Source organism: Lepidochelys olivacea (assembly GCF_965140295.1).
Source record: "Lepidochelys olivacea isolate rLepOli2 genome assembly, chromosome: 8".
Taxonomy (NCBI): domain Eukaryota; kingdom Metazoa; phylum Chordata; order Testudines; family Cheloniidae; genus Lepidochelys; species Lepidochelys olivacea.
Window position 1 is genome coordinate 51,865,451 of NC_140418.1, and position 23,882 is coordinate 51,889,332.

Here is a 23,882-nt window from a genome sequence, read left to right on the forward strand (position 1 = left end):
CGCCTTATAATGCAGGTTTGGGATGGCAAGCAGTGACTGCAGAACTTGTGGATGTGAAAAGCCATATTTTGGATCTGTGCGCTAAGCTTGACCCAGACCCCCAGCTCAGGGGCACTGTAGGGAGAACTGCACTCATAGTGGAGAAGCAAGTGGCGGTCACACTCTGGAAATGTGCAGCGCTGGATTGCTATTGGTCAGTGGGCAATCAGGTTAGAGCTGGATAAATGAATGACCCCATTGTGGATTTTCCAGTTGCGATCATTTAAGTGTCTACTTCTGCACAGGACTGTGACTGGGTAACATACAGGAAATAGTGGCTGAGTTTGCAACAATGGAGGTTGCTCAAACTGCTGTGGGGTGATAGTATGCATATCCTATTCTGACACCAGCCCATCTTGCCACTGAGTACATCAACGGGAAGAGATACTTTTCCGTGGTTATGGACGTTCTAGTGGTTCACTGGGGGCATTTCAGTAATACTTGTGGGATGGTTGGTGAAAGTACATGATGCTCTCATCTTTAAGAACACATGACTTCTCAAAGAGCTGTAAGGAGGGATGTTCTTCCCAGACCAACGGATTACCCTTGAGGATGTTGAAATGCCAATAGTGATTCTGGGGAACTCAGCCTACCCCTTGTTTCACTGGCTCAGGAAGCCTTACACTGGCCACCTGGATAGCACCAAAGAAAGATCCATCTTCTGGCCCAGCAGATGCAGAGTGGCTGCTGAGAATATGCTTCTGGTAGGTTAGAAGGGACACTAGTGCTGTTTATTCACTAGCTTGGATCTCAGTGATCAGCTATACCAAAGGGATATTTGCATGTTGTGTACTGCATGATATCTGTCAGGTGAAGAGGGGGAGAGCTACCATGAGGCTGGAGGGGTGAAGTGGACAGACTAGCGGCTGAATTTGAGCCAACCATGGAACGATACAGTTGAGGGAGGCCTTAAAAGACCGTTTTAACAGTCTGCTGCAGTAGTATGACTGATGCTTTTATGAAGTAATGTTTCCTGTGAGTATGGAGATTAAACAGCAGGAGGCAATAATCCACCCATATGAATTCTGTACTGCTTGGTGTAAACCAATAGAGATACTCATTTTCCAAAATAGAATTTTGCACACAATAAAGAAACAGACAACAAAATTAAAGTGCTAACAAACAAAGCTGAAATCTCATTACTTTAAAGCGGGTTGTAAAGATCTCTGAAAGGAAATGTAGCAACGCGATGTAGCAGCAAACTACTCATGTTTAAGACATCAAGGAGCAGTGGGACAGAATATATATGCAATTTTGACAGAAAATGGGGATACTCAGCTCATTGGTAGCATTGATCACAATACCTTGAGCATCTTAATAGAGTTCCTTAAGAAGAAGCGTCAGATGCACGAGAGCAGTCATCGCAGCCCAGTCTCCACTTAGTGCCCATTTGGTACAAAAGGCTGAAAAAGCATCTCCATCCTTCTACCTTAATGAAGATAGACTAAGTCAAAGCTTTGCAGTGTCTCATTGAAAAGTTTGAAATCAGGCCTATGCACAGAGTAGCAGTTTTCCTGCACCCGCGAACGTAGGGGATGAATTGTTTTCACTGAAGAGACACAGGAAGATTATCAAGAAACTAAGGGTATGTCTACACTATGGAATAAGGTCGAATTTATAGAAGTCGGTTTTTTAGAAATCGGTTTTATATATTCAAGTGTGTGTGTCCCCACAGAAAATGCTCTAAGTGCTATTAAGTGCATTAACTCGGCGGAGTGCTTCCACAGTACCGAGGCTAGAGTCGACTTCCGGACCATTGCATTGTGGGTAGCTATCCCACAGTTCCCGCAGTCTCTGCTGCCCATTGGAATTCTGGGTTGAGATCCCAATGCCTGATGGGGCTAAAACATTGTCGCGGGTGGTTCTGGGGACATATCGTCAGGCCCCCGTTCCCTCCCTCCCTCCGTGAAAGCAAGGGCAGACAATCCTTTCGCGCCTTTTTTCCTGAGTTACCTGTGCAGACGCCATACCACGGCAAGCATGGAGCCCACTCAGGTAACCGTCACCCTATGTCTCCTGGGTGCTGGCAGACGCGGTACGGCATTGCTACACAGTAGCAGCAACCCCTTGCCTTGTGGCAGCAGACGGTACAGTACGACTGGTAGCCGTCATCGTCATGTCCGAGGTGCTCCTGGCCACGTCGGCTGGGAGCGCCTGGACAGACATGGGTGCAGGGACTAAATTTGGAGTGACTTGACCAGGTCATTCTCTTTAGTTCTGCAGTCAGTCCTATTGAACCGTCTTATGGTGAGCAGGCAGGCGATACGGATTGCTAGCAGTCGTACTGTACCATCTTCTGCCAGGCAGGCAAGAGATGAGGATTGCTAGCAGTCGTACTGTACCATCTTCTGCCAGGCAGGCAAGAGATGAGGATGGCATGCAGTCCTTCTGCACCGTCTGCTGCCAGCCAAAGATGTAAAAGATAGATGGAGTGGATCAAAACAAGAAATAGACCAGATTTGTTTTGTACTCATTTGCTTCCCCCCCTCCCCTGTCTAGGGGACTCATTCCTCTAGGTCACGCTGCAATCACTCACAGAGAAGGTGCAGCGAGGTAAATCTAGCCATGAATCAATCAAGGAGTATTGATTAGGCTAACCTCCTTGTTAGGCCAGGCTAACCTCCTTGTTCCAATAAGAACAATAACTTAGGTGCACCATTTCCTATTGGAACCCTCCGTGAAGTCCTGCCTGAAATACTCCTTGATGTAAAGCCACCCCCTTTGTTGATTTTAGCTCCTTGAAGCCAACCCTGTAAGCCGTGTCGTCAGTCGCCCCTCCCTCCGTCAGAGCAACGGCAGACAATCGTTCCGCGCCTTTTTTCTGTGCGGACGCCATACCAAGGCAAGCATGGAGGCCACTCAGCTCTCTTTGGCAATAAGGAGCACATTAAACACCACATGCATTATCCAGCAGTATATGCAGCACCGGAGCCTGGCAAAGCGATACCGGGCGAGGAGGCGACGTCAGCGCGGTCACGTGAGTGATCAGGACATGGACACAGATTTCTCTGAAAGCATGGGCCCTGCCAATGCATGCATCATGGTGCTAATGGGGCAGGTTCATGCTGTGGAACGCCGATTCTGGGCTCGGGAAACAAGCACAGACTGGTGGGACCGCATAGTGTTGCAGGTCTGGGACGATTTCCGGTGGCTGCGAAACTTTCGCATGCGTAAGGGCACTTTCATGGAACTTTGTGACTTGCTTTCCTCTGCCCTGAGGCGCATGAATACCAAGATGAGAGCAGCCCTCACAGTTGAGAAGCGAGTGGCGATAGCCCTGTGGAAGCTTGCAACGCCAGACAGCTACCGGTCAATTGGGAATCAATTTGGAGTGGGCAAATCTACTGTTGGGGCTGCTGTGATGCAAGTAGCCCACGCAATCAAAGATCTGCTGATATCAAGGGTAGTGACCCTGGGAAATGTGCAGGTCATAGTGGATGGCTTTGCTGCAATGGGATTCCCTAACTGTGGTGGGGCCATAGATAGAACCCATATCCCTATCTTGGCACCGGAGCACCAAGCCGCCGAGTACATAAACCGCAAAAAGTACTTCTCAAGAGTGCTGCAAGCTCTGGTGGATCACAAGGGACGTTTCACCAACATCAACGTGGGATGGCCGGGAAAGGTACATGACGCTCGCATCTTCAGGAACTCTGGTCTGTTTCAAAAGCTGCAGGAAGGGACTTTATTCCCAGACCAGAAAATAACTGTTGGGGATGTTGAAATGCCTATATGTATCCTTGGGGACCCAGCCTACCCCTTAATGCCATGGCTCATAAAGCCGTACACAGGCAGCCTGGACAGTAGTCAGGAGCTGTTCAACTACAGGCTGAGCAAGTGCAGAATGGTGGTAGAATGTGCATTTGGACGTTTAAAGGCGCGCTGGCGCAGTTTACTGACTCGCTTAGACCTCAGCGAAACCAATATTCCCACTGTTATTACTGCTTGCTGTGTGCTCCACAATATCTGAGAGTAAGGGGGAGACGTTTATGGCGGGGTGGGAGGTTGAGGCAAATTGCCTGGCTGCTGGTTATGCGCAGCCAGACACCAGGGCGGTTAGAAGAGCACAGGAGGGCGCGGTACGCATCAGAGAAGCTTTGAAAACCAGTTTCATGACTGGCCAGGCTACGGTGTGAAAGTTCTGTTTGTTTCTCCTTGATGAAACCCCCCGCCCCTTGGTTCACTCTACTTCCCTGTAAGCTAACCACCCGCCCCTCTTCCCGTCAATCACCGCTTGCAGAGGCAATAAAGTCATTGTTGCTTCACATTCATGCATTCTTTATTCATTCATCACACAAATAGGGGAATGACTACCAAGGTATCCCAGGAGGGGTGGTGGAGGAGGGAAGGAAAATGCCACACAGCACTTTAAGCACAGCACTTTAAAAGTTTACAACTTTAAAATTTATTGAATGACAGCCTTCTTTTTTTGGCGCAATCCTCTGTGGTGGGGTGGCTGGTTGGCCGGAGGCCCCCCCACCGCATTCTTGGGTGTCTGGGTGTGGAGGCTATGGAACTTGGGGAGGAGGGCGGTTGGTTACTCAGGGCTGCAGTGGCAGTCTGTGCTCCAGCTGCCTTTGCTGCAGCTCAACCATACACTGGAGCATACTGGTTTGGACCTCCAGCAGCCTCAGCATTGAATCCTGCTTCCTCTCATCATGCTGCCGCCACATTTGAGCTTCAGCCTTCTCTTCAGCCCACCACCTCTCCTCCCGGTCATTTTGTGCTTTCCTGCACTCTGACATTATTTGCCTCCACGCATTCGTCTGTGCTCTGTCAGTGTGGGAGGACAGCATGAGCTCGGAGAACATTTCATCGTGAGTGCATTTTTTTTTCTTTCTAAGCTTCACTAGCCTCTGGGAAGGAGAAGATCCTGTGATCATTGAAACACATGCAGCTGGTGGAGAAAAAAAAAGGGACAGCGGTATTTAAAAAGACACATTTTATAAAACAGTGGCTACGCTCTTTCAGGGTAATCCTTGCTGTTAACATTACATACATAGCACATGTGCTTTCGTTACAAGGTCGCATTTTGCCTCCCCCCACCGCGTGGCTACCCCCTCGGCCCTCCCCCCTCCCTGTGGCTAAGAGCGGGGAACATTTCTGTTTAGCCACAGGCAAACAGCCCAGCAGGAATGGGCTCCTCTGAGTGTCCCCTGAAGAAAAGCACTCTATTTCAACCAGATGACCATGAATTATATCTCACTCTCCTGAGGATAACACAGAGAGATAAAGAACGGATGTTGTTTGAATGCCAGCAAACATACACTGCAATGCTTTGTTCTACAATGATTCCCGAGTATGTGTTACTGGCCTGGAGTGGTAAAGTGTCCTACCATGAAGGACACAATAAGGCTGCCCTCCCCAGAAACCTTTTGCAAAAGCTTTAGGAGTACATCTAGGAGAACCGCGAATGCCAGGGCAAAGTAATCCTTTCACATGCTTGCTTTTATACCATGTATAGTATTTTAAAAGGTACACTCACCAGAGGTCCCTTCTCCGCCTGCTGGGTCCAGGAGGCAGCCTTGGGTGGGTTTGGGGGGTACTGGCTCCAGGTCTAGGGTGAGAAACAGTTCCTGGCTGTCGGGAAAACTGGTTTCTCCGCTTGCTTGCTGTGAGCTATCTACAACCTCCTCCTCCTCCTCCTCATCTTCTTCGTCCCCAAAACCTGCTTCCGTATTGCCTCCATCTCCATTGAAGGAGTCAAACAACACGGCTGGGGTAGTGGTGGCTGAACCCCCTAAAATGGCATGCAGCTCATCATAGAAGCGGCAAGTTTGGGGCTCTGACCCGGAGCGGCCGTTCGCCTCTCTGGTTTTCTGGTAGGCTTGCCTCAGCTCCTTCAGTTTCACGCGGCACTGCTTCGGGTCCCTGTTATGGCCTCTGTCCTTCATGCCCTGGGAGATTTTGACAAAGGTTTTGGCATTTCGAAAACTGGAACGGAGTTCTGATAGCACGGATTCCTCTCCCCAAACAGCGATCAGATCCCGTACCTCCCGTTCGGTCCATGCTGGAGCTCTTTTGCGATTCTGGGACTCCATCATGGTCACCTGTGCTGATGAGCTCTGCATGGTCACCTGCAGCTTGCCACGCTGGCCAAACAGGAAATGAGATTTAAAAGTTCGCGGTTCTTTTCCTGTCTACCTGGCCAGTGCATCTGAGTTGAGAGTGCTGTCCAGAGCGGTCAGAATGGAGCACTCTGGGATAGCTCCCGGAGGCCAATACCATCGAATTGTGTCCACAGTACCCCAAATTTGAGCCGGCAACGTCGATTTAAGCGCTAGTCCACTTGTCAGGGGTGGAGTAAGGAAATCGATTTTAAGAGCCCTTTAAGTCGAAATAAAGGGCTTCATTGTGTGGACGGGTGCAGGTTTACATCGATTTAATGCTGCTAAATTCGACCTAAAGTCCTAGTGTAGACCAGGGCTAAGTAGCTTGTCTCATTGCATGAGGAAAAATATTGCTGCAATGAATCTTACGCTGCTTTTGTCAGCTACACAGACTCCATCACCAAAGGAGACAAAATTGTCACATACAGAGTTTGAGGATTCGAATAACGAGCATGGAAATGATGATGAAGTGTCAAAGTATGTCACCCTGATTTTCCTCTTTTTTTCCACAATTTTCCTCTTTTTTTAGTTGGGTTGCACAGTTTGTGCATTCCATCCCTGCATCCAGTGTCCAAGAGAGCCATCTCAGTCTCTGGTTACACAGTTAATGAGAATCATACTTCACTTTAGCCAGGAACTGTGGATGATTTAATGTTTTTATACAGTAATATTTCAAAGAAAATCAACTGTTCCGAGAGAGACATCTAAGACGAAGTCCCGCAATTCAGGGGTGGTATAAGTCACAAGCTAAACAGCCGCCCAACTTTTTTATTTTATAGTTCAGTTTGTGATTTTGAGTATTATTGACTTGAGATGTTTATTTGCATTTTACATACAAAAATAATATATTTGTTCTGATGCCTGTTGTACAATAAGATGTTTAAAATAATAACATAGCAAGTGTGTGCATTTATGAAGCCATATAGCTTTCTTATACAGTATTGATGCATGCACATTGATGCTCCTCCTGAAAGGTACAGTGAGCTGGTGCATGAGCAGATGCGGATACATATGAAAGTGGGGTGCAGATCTTGGGTCAAATACTAGTTATTTATCGTGGACGCGGATCCAAATTTTTATATCCCCGCAGCTCTCTATCTGGAAGAAGACCTCAATTTCAAGCCTCCTTTTTTTTAAAAGGTCTTCCTCACCACACCCCCCGGCATGGATATTCAGGGTAGGTAAACTTTAGCCAGGATGTCTTTTCCTGGGTTGTACAATTTTTCTAGGTGCTTTTAGCTAGTATTGTCTGGTTGGGGAGGCAGCCCCTCTTTGCCTGACTGCACCACAAATTGTGAGCACGGTTTTCTGTGTACGCTAATACATACATTCATAACCACACTCTTCATACATATCTCCTAATGACCATTAAGCTTAGTACATTACAAGCTTTCATAAAAAAAGTCTTATTCGCCTTTTATAATATAATAAAGTCATATATAATCTATTGATTCAGCTGCTTATTCTTTGGGGTTCAAACTCTCCCCTTGGGGTGTTTGGACCCTGATTGTCACAGGTGCAGAGAACCCAGCTGCTGCTGGTGTGCCAAAGCTTCCTGGGCCCATTTGCTGCTGGCCTGTTTACTGCAATAGAGCTAATCAAAGTCTCCTGTCACAGGGGAAGAAACAAGGCTGACACTCTGTAATCCTTTCAAAGATTTCTAGCTATATCTCCATGAAGGCTTCAAGATCTCTCAAGAGGATAAAAGGGATGCCCTTATTCAGATAAACAAACTACGCTGCATGACCCCCTGCCTAGCCCAGTAAACCAAAGAATTGAAAAGTGGACACTGAGTCTACTTTCTGATGCTAATCTGATGTGGACTGTGTAATAAGACTGCCATACTAATTTCTTTGAACTTATTCTGTTTTATTTTCTGACGTTATACTACTAAAGTAAGAATCAAAAGTCAATGCCTTTGTTCTGTAAATCCATGGATGAGATGGGCACCATTTTAAAATGGGGAATGATGGTAGAAGGGGATGTAGGTAGGAAGATGAGGTTTTGGGTAACGAAAGGCAAAAAAATTATTATAAATTGCATGTATGCGCTTAATGAGCTCCCTTCCCCTTCAGCAGCAAGTTTATCTGCACTCACCTGGGGGACTGGCTTGAATCTGGCAGAGTTTCAAACAGCTCCTGGGATGGTTTGAAACGGCTGCTGGGTTTCCCACCTCCAATTATCAGTAACCAGTTTACTTAAAAATTAGTGAAAACTGAGCTCCGTATGTAATGCTCCTCTGCCTGGCACAACCTTAGATAAACAGATTAGAACAAATCCTAACGTCCTCAGTCAGTTTTCATTCAGACAATTTCCCATTGACTTCAGTAAGGACTGAGTAAACACTGAGTAAAGAACCTAGGATTTTGTCCGAAGTAGGTATTAGACAGTTTTGAAGTATTTGGAATATACATGTCTAATTCTGAACCTTCATTTGATGCCAGACTGATGTCAAAGAGCTGTTTTGCTTCATGATAGTGCTTTTAGTTCTAACCAAATCTCTGTGACTTCAACAAGAATACAGTACTTTAGGGACTTGACTCTCTCCTGGTACTGTTCTGTATAAACAAATATGGAACTGTAAAACTGCACAGTGTGAGGTTAGATAGGATAAACAAGTTTTTTTTTTTATTGGAAGTAGACACAGGGATAGTGTCTGGTTATATATCCAGCCAGAGTCTGCAAGAAATAATTTATGTTTCAGAAGTCGAAGAAGCAGTACAAGTTTGGGGATGGGAAGAGTAATGTAGCATACAATGCTTCTATTTATAGTGTTTATTTTTTCGAACTCTGTAAACAGCAGTTGCATTACATCCTGCTAAACCTTGATCTTTTTTCAGCATTTTTAACAGTGTAACAAAGTAAAAGTTGCAAGATAAGGTACATCAGTGTTCGCTTGCTAATTCATCATAAATAGAAAGTATTTTTATTTTTTGATATAAAAACTTTGTCAATTCTATTTTAATTTTAAAATATTTAAAGTGAAAGCTTGAAATGTTAATGCAGTTTTAGATATGTTGTATTTGGTAGCACCACACTTTAAAAAAGAGTGTTGCACATTAGCTATAGACTTCATACCATATCACAGGGGTGGACAAACTGCGGGCTGCATCCGGCCCACCAGTTATTTAATCCAGCCCTTGAGCTATCTCTGGGGAGCAAGGTCTGGGGCTTGCCCTGCTCCAACACTCGAGCCAGGGAGCAGGGTCGAGGGCTGCTCCACATGGCTCCTGGAAGCAGCAGCATCTCCCTCCTCCGGCTCCGATGCATAGGGGCAGCCAGGGGGCTCTGCTCTGCAAGCTGCCCCTACCCCAAGCGCTGCCCCCCGCAGCTCCCATTGGCCAGGAACTGTGGCTTGAGGTAAGCGCTGCCCGTAGCCCGCACCCCTGAGCTACCCTCCCACACCACAACCCCTTGCCCCAGCCCTGATCCCCCTCCCACCCTCTGAACCCCTAGGTTCCAGCCTCGAGCACCCTCCTACACCCCATACCCCTCATCGCCTGCACCCCCAGCCAGAGCCCTCATCCCCTCCTGCACCCCAACCCCAGTTTCGTGAGCATTCGTGGCCCACCATACAATTTCTATACCCAGATGTGGCCCTAGGGCCAAAAAGTTTGCCCATCCCTGCCATATAGTTCATACTACAAAAAGAAAAGGAGTACTTGTGCACCTTAGAGACTAACAAATTTATTTAAGATATTTCGTGAGCTACAGCTCACTTTATCGGATGCTGTAGCTCACGAAAGCTTATGCTCAAATAAATTTGTTAGTCTCTAAGGTGTACAAGTACTCCTTTTGTTTTTGCGAATACAGACTAACACGGCTGCTACTCTGAAACCAGTCATACTACAGTAGAATCTCAGAGTTATGAACACTTTGGGAATGGAGGTTGTTCATAACTCTGAAATGTTTGTAACTGAACAAAATGTTATGATTGTTCTTTCAAATGTTTACAGCTGAACATTGACTTAATACAGCTTTGAAACTTTACTATTCAGAGGAAAAATTTTGCTTTCCCTTTATTTTTTTTAGTAGTTTACTTTTAACACAGTACTGTACTGTATTTGCTTTTTTTGTGTGTGTCTCTGCTGATGCCCGATTGTGCCCCTCCAGTTCCAAACGAGGTGTGTGGTTGATCGGTCAGTTCGTAACTGGTGTTCATAACTCTGAAGTTCTACTGCAGTATATTAAAAATATCTCATTTGTGAATCTTCTAAGACTTTAACAAGGAAATTGTATAGTATAAATTACTTGTAAACATCAGCAATGATAAGGCATCAAACTGTGGACTCTAAAGTATAGCAAGGCCTTCCTACTTTAGGCTGTGATTTAGTTTAAATATTATGGTCAGATTTTCAGTAGTGCTGAAATCAAATCCCATTGAAGTTAATGTAAGCTCCTAGTGCTCAGTACCTTTGAAAATCAGACCATATAGCCTTGTAGTGATGTAAACTTGTAATTAAGGTTGCAGTTCAACTTTTATTGTATCCATTTGTGGCCATTCATAACTGTCATAGATTTTCTTTTTGCCTTGGAACTGAAACTTTCCACTCTAGGAATGAAATCCTGGCCCCATTTAAGAGTGTGGGAGTTTTGCTATTGATTTCAGTGGAGCTGAAACTTAACTCAAGCCAGGTCTCAGTTCAAAAGTAAATGTTTTTGGGAAGTTTACACACAACATATTCAGTTGTTTTTGAGATGGGTGATTTGGGGAAAAATACTTTCCCCATTTTAAAAATAGGCTTTCTACATACCTCAAACAGCAGAACTTTAAAGCTTACCTTCATACGTGGTTAGCTTTCAGTGAAGAAATCTGAGTCAAGGCTAGCTTTTGGGAGGGAGGAGGAAAGGGTTTAGGAACAACTTTCAAATGAGAAAATAGGAATTAGAAATCTGTGTATGCATGCAACGCACTTTTTTTTTTTTACTGCAAGTTTTAAATTGTTATTGCCTAAAGTACTGTGGCGTTATATAATTTCGTACTATAAAACTATGAATTTAATCACTATCAAAATGATATTTTCTCTCTAACTTCAGAATAGTGTAGTTTAAATTCTGTGGCATCACAGAAAAACACAATTTCATAACTTCATAAGCAGAATTTTTGTGTAGCTGTTGTAGGTCTTGCAGTTTATAGAGCTTTACAGAATATAATTCTAAACTTCATATTGTAGGATAGCTATAATTTTTTAAAATGTAATTAAATTCAAATGTCTACATTAATACAACTTAAGGTTCAAATATTAAAGTCAGGAAATTCAAAAGTCAAGGATCTTAAAGCAATATTAATATAGTCACATTTTGCATTCAGAGAAATGTTTTGAGTTATTAAGGCTTTTAAAGTAACAGCCATGTTAGTCTGTATTCGCAAAAAGAAATGGAGTGCTTGTGGCACCTTAGAGACTAACCAATTTATTTGAGCATAAGCTTTCGTGAGCTACAGCTCACTTCATCGGATGCATACTGTGGAAAATACAGAAGATGTTTGTTTTTATACACACAAATTATGAAAAAATGGGTCTTTATCACTACAAAAGGTTTTCTCTCCCCCCACCCCACTCTCGTGGTGGTAATAGCTCATGTAAAGTGATCACTGTCCTTACAATGTGTATGATAATCAAGGTGGGCCATTTCCAGCACAAATCCAGGGTTTAACAAGAATGTCTGAGGAATGGGGGGGGGTTAGGAAAACAAGGGAAATAGGTTACCTTGCATAATAACTTAGTCACTCCCAGTCTCTATTCAAGCCTAAGTTGATTGTTTCCAATTTGCAAATGAATTCCAATTCAGCAGTCTCTCACTAGAGTCTGGATTTGAAGTTTTTCTGTTGTAATATCGCAACTTTCATGTCTGTAATCGCGTGACAAGGGAGATTGAAGTGTTCTCCGACTGGTTTATGAATGTTATAATTCTTGACATCTGATTTGTGTCCATTTATTCTTTTACGTAGAGACTGTCCAGTTTGACCAATGTACATGGCAGAGGGGCATTGCTGGCACGTGATGGCATATATCACATTGGTAGATGTGCAGGTGAACGAGCCTCTGATAGTGTGGCTGATGTGATTAGGCCCTGTGATGGTGTCCCCTGAATAGATATGTGGGCACAGCTGGCAACGGGCTTTGTTGCAAGGATAGGTTCCTGGGTTAGTGGTTCTGTTGTGTGGTATGTGGTTGCTGGTGAGTATTTGCTTCAGGTTGGGGGGCTGTCTGTAGGCAAGGACTGGCCTGTCTCCCAAGATTTGTGAGAGTGTTGGGTCATCCTTTAGGATAGGTTGTAGATCCTTAATAATGCGTTGGAGGGGTTTTAGTTGGGGGCTGAAGGTGACGGCTAGTGGCATTCTGTTATTTTCTTTGTTAGGCCTGTCCTGTAGTAGGAGACTTCTGGGAACTCTTCTGGCTCTATCAGTCTGTTTCTTCACTTCCGCAGGTGGGTATTGTAGTTGCAAGAATGCTTGATAGAGCCCTTGTAGGTGTTTGTCTCTGTCTGAGGGGTTGGAGCAAATGCGGTTGTATCGCAGAGCTTGGCTGTAGACAATGGATCGTGTGGTGTGGTCAGGTTGAAAGCTGGAGGCATGTAGGTAGGAATAGTGGTCAGTAGGTTTCCGGTATAGGGTGGTGTTTATGTGACCATCGTTTATTAGCACTGTAATGTCCAGAAAGTGGATCTCTTGTGTGGACTGGTCCAGGCTGAGGTTGATGGTGGGATGGAAATTGTTGAAATCATGGTAGAATTCCTCAAGAGCTTCTTTTCCATGGGTCCAGATGATGATGATGTCATCAGTATAGCGCAAGTAGTTTAGGGGCGTTAGCGGACGAGAGCTGAGGAAGCGTTGTTCTAAGTCAGCCATAAAAATGTTGGCATACTGTGGGACCATGTGGTTACCCATAGCAGTGCCACTGATTTGAAGGTATACAGTGCTAATAAACGATGGTCAATTAACTAAGGCTTGAATAGAGACTGGGAGTGGCTAAGTCATTATGCAAGGTAACCTATTTCCCCTTGTTTTCCTAACGCCTTCCCCTTCCCCCCCTTCCTCAGACGTTCTTGTTAAACCCTGGATTTGTGCTGGAAATAGCCCACCTTGATTATCATACAGATTGTAAGGAGAGTGATCACTTTAGATAAGCTATTACCAACAGGAGAGTGGGGTTTGGGGAGTGTGTGGGGGTGGAGAAAACCTGGATTTGTGCTGGAAATGGCCCACTTCGATTATCATACACATTGTAAGGAGAGTGATCACTTTACATGAGCTATTACCAGCAGGAGAGTGGGGTGGGGAGAGAGAAAACCTTTTGTAGTGATAAAGACCCATTTTTTCATGATTTGTGTGTATAAAAACAAACAAACTTCTGTATTTTCCACAGTATGCATCCGATGAAGTGAACTGTAGCTCATGAAAGCTTATGCTCAAATAAATTGGTTAATCTCTAAGGTGCCACAAGTACTCCTTTTCTTAAGGCTTTTAAGTTAATTTATTTAATAAGTATTACGTGCAGTTTGGGTCAGTTAAGATTTTTATAGCAATGTTAACTTTTGCATTTCCTAACTTATAAAGTTGCTGCAAAGATGATATTTGGTTTGATGTAGTTTTTAATGTATTTAATTTTTTCACTTCATATATGAAAAATACTTGCTTTAACTGCCTTTTTATGTGTTTTAAAAGTAGGTGAATTTTCTTTTTCAGGTAAGCTTCTGGGTCGTTAGAGAGATTCTTCATGCACAAACTTTAAAAATAAGAGCTGAAGTTTTGAGCCACTATATTAAAACTGCTAAGGTAAGAATTTATTTGTTTTGGGACTTGCTATGTTGTAACTTTTATATGCGAGTTCACCCTTTCAAAAATGCATGTGGATAAATATTTGTTTAACACTCCATTTGGCTGCAGTGGTCTCTGTTAACATGTGGTACTGTTTGGCCTCATTAGTGTGACAAAATCAGAAGAAAGGGTGACAGACCAAAGCTCCAGAACTGGAGTTATATGCCTAAAGAAAAATTAACTTGGTTTAAGAAAATGCTCTCAGATGCTGTATTTCAAATAGTGTTTACTAATTTTATTTTTCTATCAGTATAATTTATTACCCGTTTTGTTGGATAATCTGTATTAAGCTCCTGTTGCTATTTGCAGGCTCTGAATATATTTCTTTGCTCTGGCTGCTGTTCTTTAAAATACATTGTTTATTTTTGCTGCTGGGAAGGAAAGGGCCTGAGACCTCTTTTCTTCTAGTAATAATGTTATGGCTAATATCAATCTGTCTGGTAAGAAATACTTTCTTTTGGGTGTAATATAATTTCAAAAATAATTTTTTGAGTAAAGGTGTAGTAGATCAAGCAGCCACTAGCCATGTTTCCCTTTTCTCATATTAATGTTGCTTGTTCCAGTACATTAACTAATCATCCATGTACAACTCCCGTTGTTGTTTGTGTGAATACTCTTCCACTGTGCAAGAGTCTGGGGAGGCTTCTAGGAGAGTGCAACCTCTGCATGGGGTTGAGTTCCCTGCGAGGCTCTAGACAGCTCCCTACAAAGTACTATGAAGTGTTTTGAGGGCAAGATAGAAGATCTGCTATTACTCTTCCCTGTCCCCCTGCTTCATGGTTTTCTATAGCACCTATCGCTATAATATCTGGATGATGGAAGCTATCCCAATCATTAAGTTCCCTCATTTTTCCCCGTGGATCTTAGACCTCATCTGAAAAAAATCAGAGGGGACAGGGTTTTAGAATTCTACTTGTTTAGAATTCGAACCCTGGGTATGTCTCTTAACAGTGTTACTCGGGTTGAAGTGATGTAGGTTATGTCAGTTAAAACTTGTCAGAGTTGTGTGCAAGTGGGTTTGGGCATGCCTTTTCTACTCAGGTCCTTATATAGTCTTCATCACTATTTAATGCCTTAAATTTTGCCCTGAAAAATAAAATTAGGAGAAAGAAAAGGAATAAAACCTCTAGGATCTATTTTAACTGAAATTTTATTAAAAAATAGTAACATTATAAAGATTATTTTGTTCTGTTCCCGACTGCACTGTTCAACAGAAGTATATGGCTAGAATCGCTCCCCTGTTTACATCTGGAGAAACTGGCATAGAACTAGGCAAAGGTCCCCAAAGGTCAACCAGGACTTGGGGAGGTTATGGCAGGAGATCAGTATAGTACAGAAGTTTGGAATGGCTGATTGAGAAAAGGACCTGGTCAGTGGATGTTAGTTGTGCACAGATTCAGCACCAACTTGAAGCTGATTTGGCTGCAGCACTCCTATATATTTCCCATCGGGTAATTAAAGCTTCTCTTTTCTGACCGAAATCCCTAAGGGAGGGCAATGGTGGAAACTCCACCTGACCTTCCTGTAAATGAATTTGCTTGGGTGGGTGGTAAAAGGGACCTCATTAGCTAGGAGGGATTCAATTTATACCCTGTTCTGTCTTCAGAGAATCTTGCCCATGTTGTGGAAGTAAGGCTTTTCTGTTAGCACTTGTAAATACCATAATTGAACTGCCACTTATTTTCAGTTCATTGTTGTACTACAGCCACTGACATGAAGCCTGAAATACTGTATGCAATATTCTGCCAAGATCTCCCTCTCTGAAATGTCTGCTGCATCTTCTATTATCAGGCATGTAATGTGCCGTTGTCAGCTTTGTGGAAAATATTTACTTTATCTGCCTGCCAATAGTTCATAACTCCAGCATTTTTTATTAACACGCAATTCCCTGTTGTTGGTTGTGAAGTGACTCAAATTATATTCTAATCCCTGGAAAACTCTGCAGATTTCTCCACTCAAATCAGGAAGAACCTTGTGTTGTTGATACTTCCTCATTGCAAGGAAATATAACTAAGTTCTAACCATCACACTTATTCACCTCATATAATATAGTTTGATTACTGATATGTTAAAGGAAACATCAAAACACAGATTCTGCTAATATGTTTTCTATCTTGTACTTTCATAACACAGGAATTCTAATTAGTGTCTGACTTCATCCCTGGAACTAGAATGTGCTTTCTGAACTTGTGAACACAAGATGCTTCTGTATTACCTAACTTTTCTTCTGTTTAGACCCAATCATTTCTATTCTTTGTACATTTGGTATTATCTTTAATTGTAAATTGTTTTCATCACAAATTTAATGAAACTGAGGTTATGGAGAATATAGGATAACACTAATCCCACATTATCTAAACTGTTCTATTTTTCAAAAGTTGTCCATTTTGCACTTGCAGAGTTTGAGACACATGGAAGCTTCTTTCAGAGATGTTGAGAAAATTTACGTACATAGTCAATAATAGTTTGTTTCTGTCTGCACAGATTACTCTTCCCTTTTAAAATGCAAGCTTGAAGCCCTTAACTGGCTGTTCAAGGCAGTTCATGAGCTTGAGGAGTCAAATGTTTTCAAGTGAGGCTATATCAGATACATACACCAGAAACAAGACTTTTAAGGTTTAGTTTTGCATCTTATCAGTTTAAACTGAGGTCCTCTGAAAATCCTCCTTACTTCAGGCATGCAGAAAAGCCAACACTAGAGAGAGAAAAATGCTCCACCTGTAGCTGCTGAGTCTGTGGCCCTATCGGCATCAAATCAGCAATTTTGATGGGATGCCTGGGAGCCTTATTTCCTGTAGAAAAGAACCTCCACCCTGGTTCCTATTTGAGGATTGTTTCTCTTAATGTTCTGTGACATGAAGTGGAAACTACATTAGACCAGTGAGTACTAATTATAATCCAGAAACGATTTTCCATCATGGTTATTCATTATTTACATTACCGTAGCAGTACTCCTGCACCAGGACCCTATTGTGCTAGGGACTACACAAACAGAATGAAAAGACAGTCCCTGCCCCTAAAGTGTTTATAATCTACGTCTAAGACAGTAACAACAGGTGGATGCATATGGATGGAGGAGTGGAAGGAAACAGTGAGACCGTATTGGTCAGCATGAAGGGCAGTGGCCTCAGCATGCCAGTGATATAACCATTGTCAAGCTTTTTTGTTGGCATCATAACAAAGGAGAGTTGTTTTTAAGAGGATTCGAAGGAGGAAAACAAGGTAGCTTTGCAGATGATTTATGGAGAGCTCCTCCCAAGCATGAGGGGTAGCATGGGAGAAAGCACAATGATGCTAATTTGAAAATCTAACAAGTGGGTGACGGACACTGACATAGTTGCCTGGTCAGAGGGAGGAGCTGATGCTTCAACAGTGAATGGGAGATGGTATGTAGGGTGGAGAGGGCCTTAGAAGTGAGAACTAGCAGTTCATATTTAATGCAATAGAGAAGGCGGAGCTTGTGGAGGGATGCAAAGAGAGAGTTACCATGATCAAAGCAGTGGGCTAGGAGAATGATCTTTGCAGCAAGATTCTGAGTGGATATGAGGGAGGCAAAATTACATTTATCAAGGCCAGAGAAAAAGATATTGTAGTAATCAAGATGAGAACCAGGACAAGAGATTTTGCTGTGTGGATTGACTAGGATAGATTTAGGGCATGTCTACACTGTGAAATTAGGTCGATTTAATAGAAATTGATCTTTAGTAAGCGATTTTATACAGTCGATCATGCGTGTCCCCACTAAGCGCATTAGGTTGGTGGAGTGCATCTTCAATACCGTGGCTAGCATTGACTCATGGAGTGGTGCATTGTGGGTAGCAGGGTGGAAGGTTTGAGGCAAATCACCTGGTGGCCAACTTTGAACACCAGACACCAGGACAATTAGAAGAGCACACCGAGGCGCGCAGCGCATCAGAGAGGCTTTGAAAAACAGTTTCATGACTGACCAGGCTACAGTGTGACAGTTGTGTGTGTTTGTCCTTCATGCAAAGCCGCTCCCTTTGGTGAATGTACTTCCCTGTAAGCCACTCCCCTTCGACCACAGCTGGCACAGGAAATAAAGTCCCTATTGTTCTGAATCCATTTATTCTTTATTTATTAAAAAAAACTTGAGATCACTGACAATGCCAACTAGTAAAAGGTAGCTCAGGTGGGGTGCGGGAGGAGGGAAGGACAAGACCACATTGCTTATTGTAGCCACACTACAAATCAAAGCTGTTTGAATGGCAGCCTTCTCTTGCTTGGGCCATCTGCTTGAATTGAGTGGCTGGGTGCCTGGAGCAGTGCTTCCCATTCCTCCCCCTCCTCCCCAACATTCTTGGGCATCTGGGTGAGGAGGATATGGAACTTGGTGAGGAGGGCAGGCGGTTACACAATGGATGCAGCGGGGGTCTGTACTCTAGTTGCCTTTCCTGCAGCTCCACCAGGCATCTCATCATGTCCGTTTGCTTCCCCCATTAGCTTCAGGATCTCCTCCTGCGTGTTCCAATCACGCTCACTGTATGCTTTCCTGGCCTCTGCCACCACGCATTCAGCTGTGCCCTATCAGTGCGGGAGGACTGCATGAGCTCTGAAAACATGTCATCATGAGCACTTTTTTTTTCGCCTTCTAATCTGCGATAACCTCAGGGACTGGGATCATAGAAACATTTGCAGCTGCAGGGGGGGTGGGGGGGAGGGAGAGTAGAATTTAAGAAGATACATTTCTGAGAACAAAAGGGAGACTCTCTCACAGTGAATCAAGCAATTCACATCAAACAGCACATGGGAAGGGGAAAAATTTCATAGGCAGGAGTTGTAGACCAAGCTGGATGAGCAAGCATCTGAGAGAGGTGATTAAGAAAAAGCAGAAGGCCTACAAGGAGTGGAAGATGGGAGGGATTAGCAAGGAAAGCTACTTTATTGAGGTCAGAATATGTAGGGTTAAAGTGAGAAAGGCCAAAAGCCATGTAGAGTTGGATCTTGCAAAGGGAATTAAAACCAATAGTAAAAGGTTCTATAGCCTTATAAATAAGAAGAAAACAAAGAAAGAATTGGGACCGCTAAACACTGAGGATGGAGTGGAGGTTAAGGGTAATCTAGGCATGGCCCAATATCTAAACAAATACTTTGCCTTAGTCTTTAATGAGGCTGATAAGGATCTAAGGGATAATGGTAGGACAACAAATGGGAATGAGGATATGAAGGTAGATATTACCACATTTGAGGTAGAAGCCAAACCTGAACAGCTTAATGGGACTAAATAGGGGGCCCAGATAATCTTCATCCAAGAATATTAAAGGAACTGGCACATGAAATTGCAAGCTCATTAGCAAAAATTTTTTAATGAATCTGTAAATCCAGGGGTTGTACTGTATGACTGGAGAATTGCTAAGGTCGTTCCTATTTTTAAGAAAGGGAAAAAAAGTGATCCGGGTAACTACAAGCCTGTCAGTTTGACATCTGTAGTATGCAAGGTCTTGGAAAAAAATTTAAAGGAGAAAGTAGTTAAGGACATTGAGGTCAATAGTAATTGGGACAAAATACAACATGGTTTTACAAAAGGTAGATCGTGTCAAAGCAACCTGATCTCCTCCTTTGAGAAGGTAAGATTTGTTAGAAAAAGGAAATGCAGTGGATCTAATTTACCTCTATTTCAGTAAGGCATTTGATATGGTTCCACATGGGGAATTACTAGCTAAATTGGAAAAGAAAATTGAAAGGTGGATAAAGAACTGGTTAAAGGGGAGACTACAGTGGGTCACACTGAAAGGTGAACTGTCAGGCTGGAACGAGGTTACTAGTGAAGTTCCTCAGGGATCGATTTTGGGACCAATCTTATTTAATCTTTTTATTACTGACCTTGACACAAAAAGCGGTAATGTGCTAATAAAGTTCGCAGATGACACAAAGCTGGGAGGTATTGCCAATACAGAGAGGGATTGGATATCATACAGGAAGATCTGGATGACCTTGTAAACTGGAGTAATAGTAATAGGATGAAATTTAATAGTGAAAAGTGCAAGGTCACGCATTTAGGGATTAATAACAAAAATTCTTGTTATAAACTGGGGACACATCACTTGGAAGTAACAGAGGAAGAGAAGGACCTCGGAATGTTGGTTGATCACAAGATGACTATGAGCTGCCAATGTGAAATGGCTGTGAAAAAAGCTAATGCCATCTTGAGATGTATCAGGCGAGGTATTTCCAGTAGAGATAAGGAGGTGTTAGTACCATTATATAAGGCACTGGTGAGACCTCATCTGGAATATTGTGTGCAGTTCTGGTCTCCCACGTTTAAGAAAGGTGAATTCAAACTGGAACAGGTACAGAGAAAAACTACTAGAGTGATCCGAGAAATGGAAAACCTGTCTTATGAAAGGAGTCTCAAAGAGCTTGGCTTGTTTAGCCTAACCAAAAGAAGGCTGAGAGGAGATATAAATATATTAGAGGGATAAATACCACGGAGGGAGAAGAACTATTTAAGCTCAGTACCAATGTGTACACGAGAACATATAAACTGGCCATCAGGAAGTTTAGACTTGAAATTAGACAAAGGTTTCTAACCATCAGAGGAGTGAAGTTCTGGAACAGCCTTCCAAGGGAAGTAGTGGGGGCAAAAGACATATCTGGCTTCAAGACTAAGCTTGATAAGTTTATGGAAGGGATAGCCTAATTTTGGCAATTAATTGATCTTCAACTATTAGCGGTAGATATGCCCAGTGGCCTGTGATGGGATGCTAGATGGGGTGGGATCTGAGTTACTACAGAGAATTCTTTCCTGGGTGTCTGGCTGGTGAGTCTTGCCCACATGCTCAGGGTCTAGCTGATCGCCATATTTGGGGTCGGGAAGAAATTTTCCTCCAGGGGAGATTGGCAGAGGCCCTGGGGTTTTTTCACCTTCCTCTGCAGCGTGGGGCACAGGTCACTAGTTGGAGGATTCTCTGCACCTCAAAGTCTTTAAACCATGATTTGAGGACTTCAATAGCTCAGACAAGGTTAGGCGTTTGTTACAGGAGTGGGTGGGTGAGATTCTGTAGTCTGCATTGTGCAGGAGGTCAGACTTAGACAATCACAGTGGTCTCTTCTGACCTAATATCTATGATTCTATGTGTTTTAGGTACAAGGTAGTATTTTTGCCTTTTATATTGAGCTGCCAGTATGGTGACGCATCACACGCGGCTGGGCAGCATAATTCAGTTTCCAGGCAGCCATGATAAGCCAAAGGGTACGCGGGGTTGGCTTCTTCTGCATTCATAACATGGGAATGGTTTCAAACTGCAGCACCCCCCTTTCCTATAGCAACCAAGGCCTGTTGGGTTTGCCGTTTAAAAAGAGGGGCTGCGGTTGCCATTTAAAAGGAGGGGCTGCAGTTTTGGGGTGGATGTGCAGCACACACACCTCTTCCGCACCCCCCCCCCCGCGTGGCTATTCTCCGGGATGATCCCTTTTAGCCAAGTGCTATTCTCTGGGATGATCCCTTTTAGCCAAGTGCAAACAGCCCCGCATGACCGGGGTCTAATGTGCTGGGGATCACCAAATAGGGGATTACTGTTGCCTACAAAAATTCCCCTATTTCAACCAAGTGACCACGAATGATATCACTCTCCTGAGGCTGACACAGAAAGATAAAGACCAAATGTTGCATGAATGCGACCGAATCCCAGGACATTTGCTGCCATGCTTTGTGCTGCAGTGATTCCAGACTACTTGCTACTGGCTTGGCGTGGTAAAGTGTCCTACCATGGAGGACAAAATAAGGCAGCCCTTCCCAGAAACCTTCTGCAAAGGCTTTCAGAGTACCTCCAGGAGAGCTTCATGGAGATGTCCCTGGAGGATTCCCGCTCCATCCCCAGACACGTTAACAGATTTTTCCAGTAGCTGTACTGGCCGCGAATGCATCCCAATTGTTCAGGGCAAATCAAACATTAAACACAATTGCTTTTAACCCCTGCAGTGTAGTTACAAATGTGCCCTCACCAGAGGTGCCTGCAGGGTCCTGGAACAATACACCCTGGGAGGATGTTGGGTCCAGGGTGAGGAAAAGGTCCTAGCTGCCGGGGAGAACAGATTTTTCTGGTTGCCTGCTGCACATACTCCTCCTCCTCCTCCTCTTCCTCATTCATAAAATCTTCCTCCATGTTGCATGAAGCTGCCACCTTGCAGGTGTCCATGGACAGTGGTGGGGTAGTGGTGGGGCCCCCTCCCTAGAATGGTATACAGCTGATCATAGAAGCGGCTTGTTTGGGGCTCTGACCCGGAGCGACCATTTGCTTCCTTTGCCTTTTGGTAGGCTTGCCTGAGCTCCTTAATTTTCATGCGGCGCTGCTGTGTGTCCCTGGTGTAGCCTCTGTCCACCATGCCCTGTGTGATTTTGGCATATTTATATCCGCATTTCTTCTGCTGGATCAGAGTTCTGCCTGTACAGATTCTTCTCCCCGTACAGCAATCAGATCCAGTGTCTCCCGTTTGCTCCATGCTGGAGCTCGTTTGCAATTCTGGGACTGCATGGTCACCTGTTCTGCTGAGCAGCCCATGCTGACCAAACAGGAAATGAAATTCAGAAGTTCCCAGTGCATTTTCCTGTGTACCTGGCTAGTGCATCGGAGTTGAAAGTGCTGTCCAGAACGGTCACATTGAAGCACTCTGGGATAGCTCCCGGAGGCCAATACCATCGAATTGCACAGTGTTGCATCTACAGTACCCCAAATTTGACCCAGGAAGGTCGATTTTAGCGGTACTCCCCTCATCGGGGAGGAGTATACATTTTTGGGGAAGTCCTATGGCCTATAGCATACAGGAGGTCAGACTAGATGGTCACAATAGTCTCTTCTGGCCTTGGAATCTATGAACCTATCCTCTCCTGCTAGGAAGTGCAATTTACGTGAAGATACTGGCAAATTAACTATTTAGATGAAACTCAGACTACTTTTAGGGGAATGTTAGGGTGCGGACACATTGCCAGTTTGTCCTTATGAACCATCACATAATGTGGTTTCAGAGTATCAGCCGTGTTAGTCTGTATTCGCAAAAAGAAAAGGAGTACTAGTGGCACCTTAGAGACTAACCAATCTATTTGAGCATAAGCTTTCGTGAGTAGTGAGTACAGCAGTAGATCATGAAAGCTTATGCTCAAATAAATTGGTTAGTCTCTAAGGTGCCACTGGTACTCCTTTTCTTTTTGCTCAAATAAATTGGTTAGTCTCTAAGGTGCACTAGTACTCCTTTTCTTTTTGCCATCTTAGCTCACTATCTTTTGTTCCTTAACTGTTTGCCATCAGAAACACTGTCTCCAGGAAAAATGGTTTGGAGAATATTCTGGAAGACTTTAGCGTGGTGGTCAGTTAGGTTGTGAGCACCATGTTCTGTGTCTCAAAGATGGAGGCTCAACAACAAGCTGAAAGAGGTTTCTGAATTTCTTCAATGTGTCATATGCAATGACTAAGAGTGATTTTTACAAAGGCACAGAAGACAAGTAAGCACCAGCTGCCATTTGTGCTTTCGAAAATCTTTGCTAAATGTCCCTGTACTGGGGAATAGTGAGTTGAAAAAACTGAGGAGAACTTCAGCTGTAGTCAGTCACCCTGGAGTTCTTGAGACTTAATCAGTTTGGCTGGCTCAGGAGCTACACCGTTCTTCCATTTCAGAAAGTAACTTTATCTTGTACAAGCCTTGGAGATCTCTAGCAGGATCTGATGAACCTCTTCCGAGTAGGCTATGCGTGAAATTTGAAAAGTGTCATAATGTTAAGTGCTAGACTCAAGGCCTGTTGACCTGACTCTCTTGGAATCAAAAGGTCCTGAAGAACTGAGGCTAGAATTTTCAAAGGAGCCTAAGGGGGTTAAGCTACTATTTCAATTTTGATGGGGACTGGGCACCTAACTCCTTTAGGCTCCTTTGAAAATCCTAGCCTGAAAGTATTATCAAAGTTA

At 43.7% G+C, this 23,882-nt stretch overlaps 2 protein-coding genes across 4 annotated transcripts in view; one reads left to right on the forward strand and one right to left on the reverse strand.

The window, feature by feature from the left end:
• The window catches only part of RALGPS2 (Ral GEF with PH domain and SH3 binding motif 2), a 284,167-nt gene that overhangs the window by 113,502 nt on the left and 146,783 nt on the right, over nt 1-23,882 (forward strand). For all 3 annotated transcript variants that reach the window (XM_084635739.1, XM_084635740.1, XM_084635741.1), the window contains exon 6: nt 13,837-13,926. In XM_084635739.1, coding sequence (XP_084491865.1) covers nt 13,837-13,926 — 90 coding nt within the window. The remainder of the gene's footprint in view (nt 1-13,836; nt 13,927-23,882) is intronic.
• On the reverse strand, nt 4,581-6,145 carry LOC311525648 (uncharacterized protein; the record flags this gene model as incomplete). Its single annotated transcript, XM_084637950.1, has 2 exons — nt 5,525-6,145; nt 4,581-4,936 (listed from the first exon to the last, which is right to left on the reverse strand). The coding sequence occupies exons 1-2, from the start codon at nt 6,108-6,110 to the stop codon at nt 4,581-4,583; spliced, it is 942 nt and encodes a 313-aa protein (XP_084494076.1). The 5' UTR covers nt 6,111-6,145.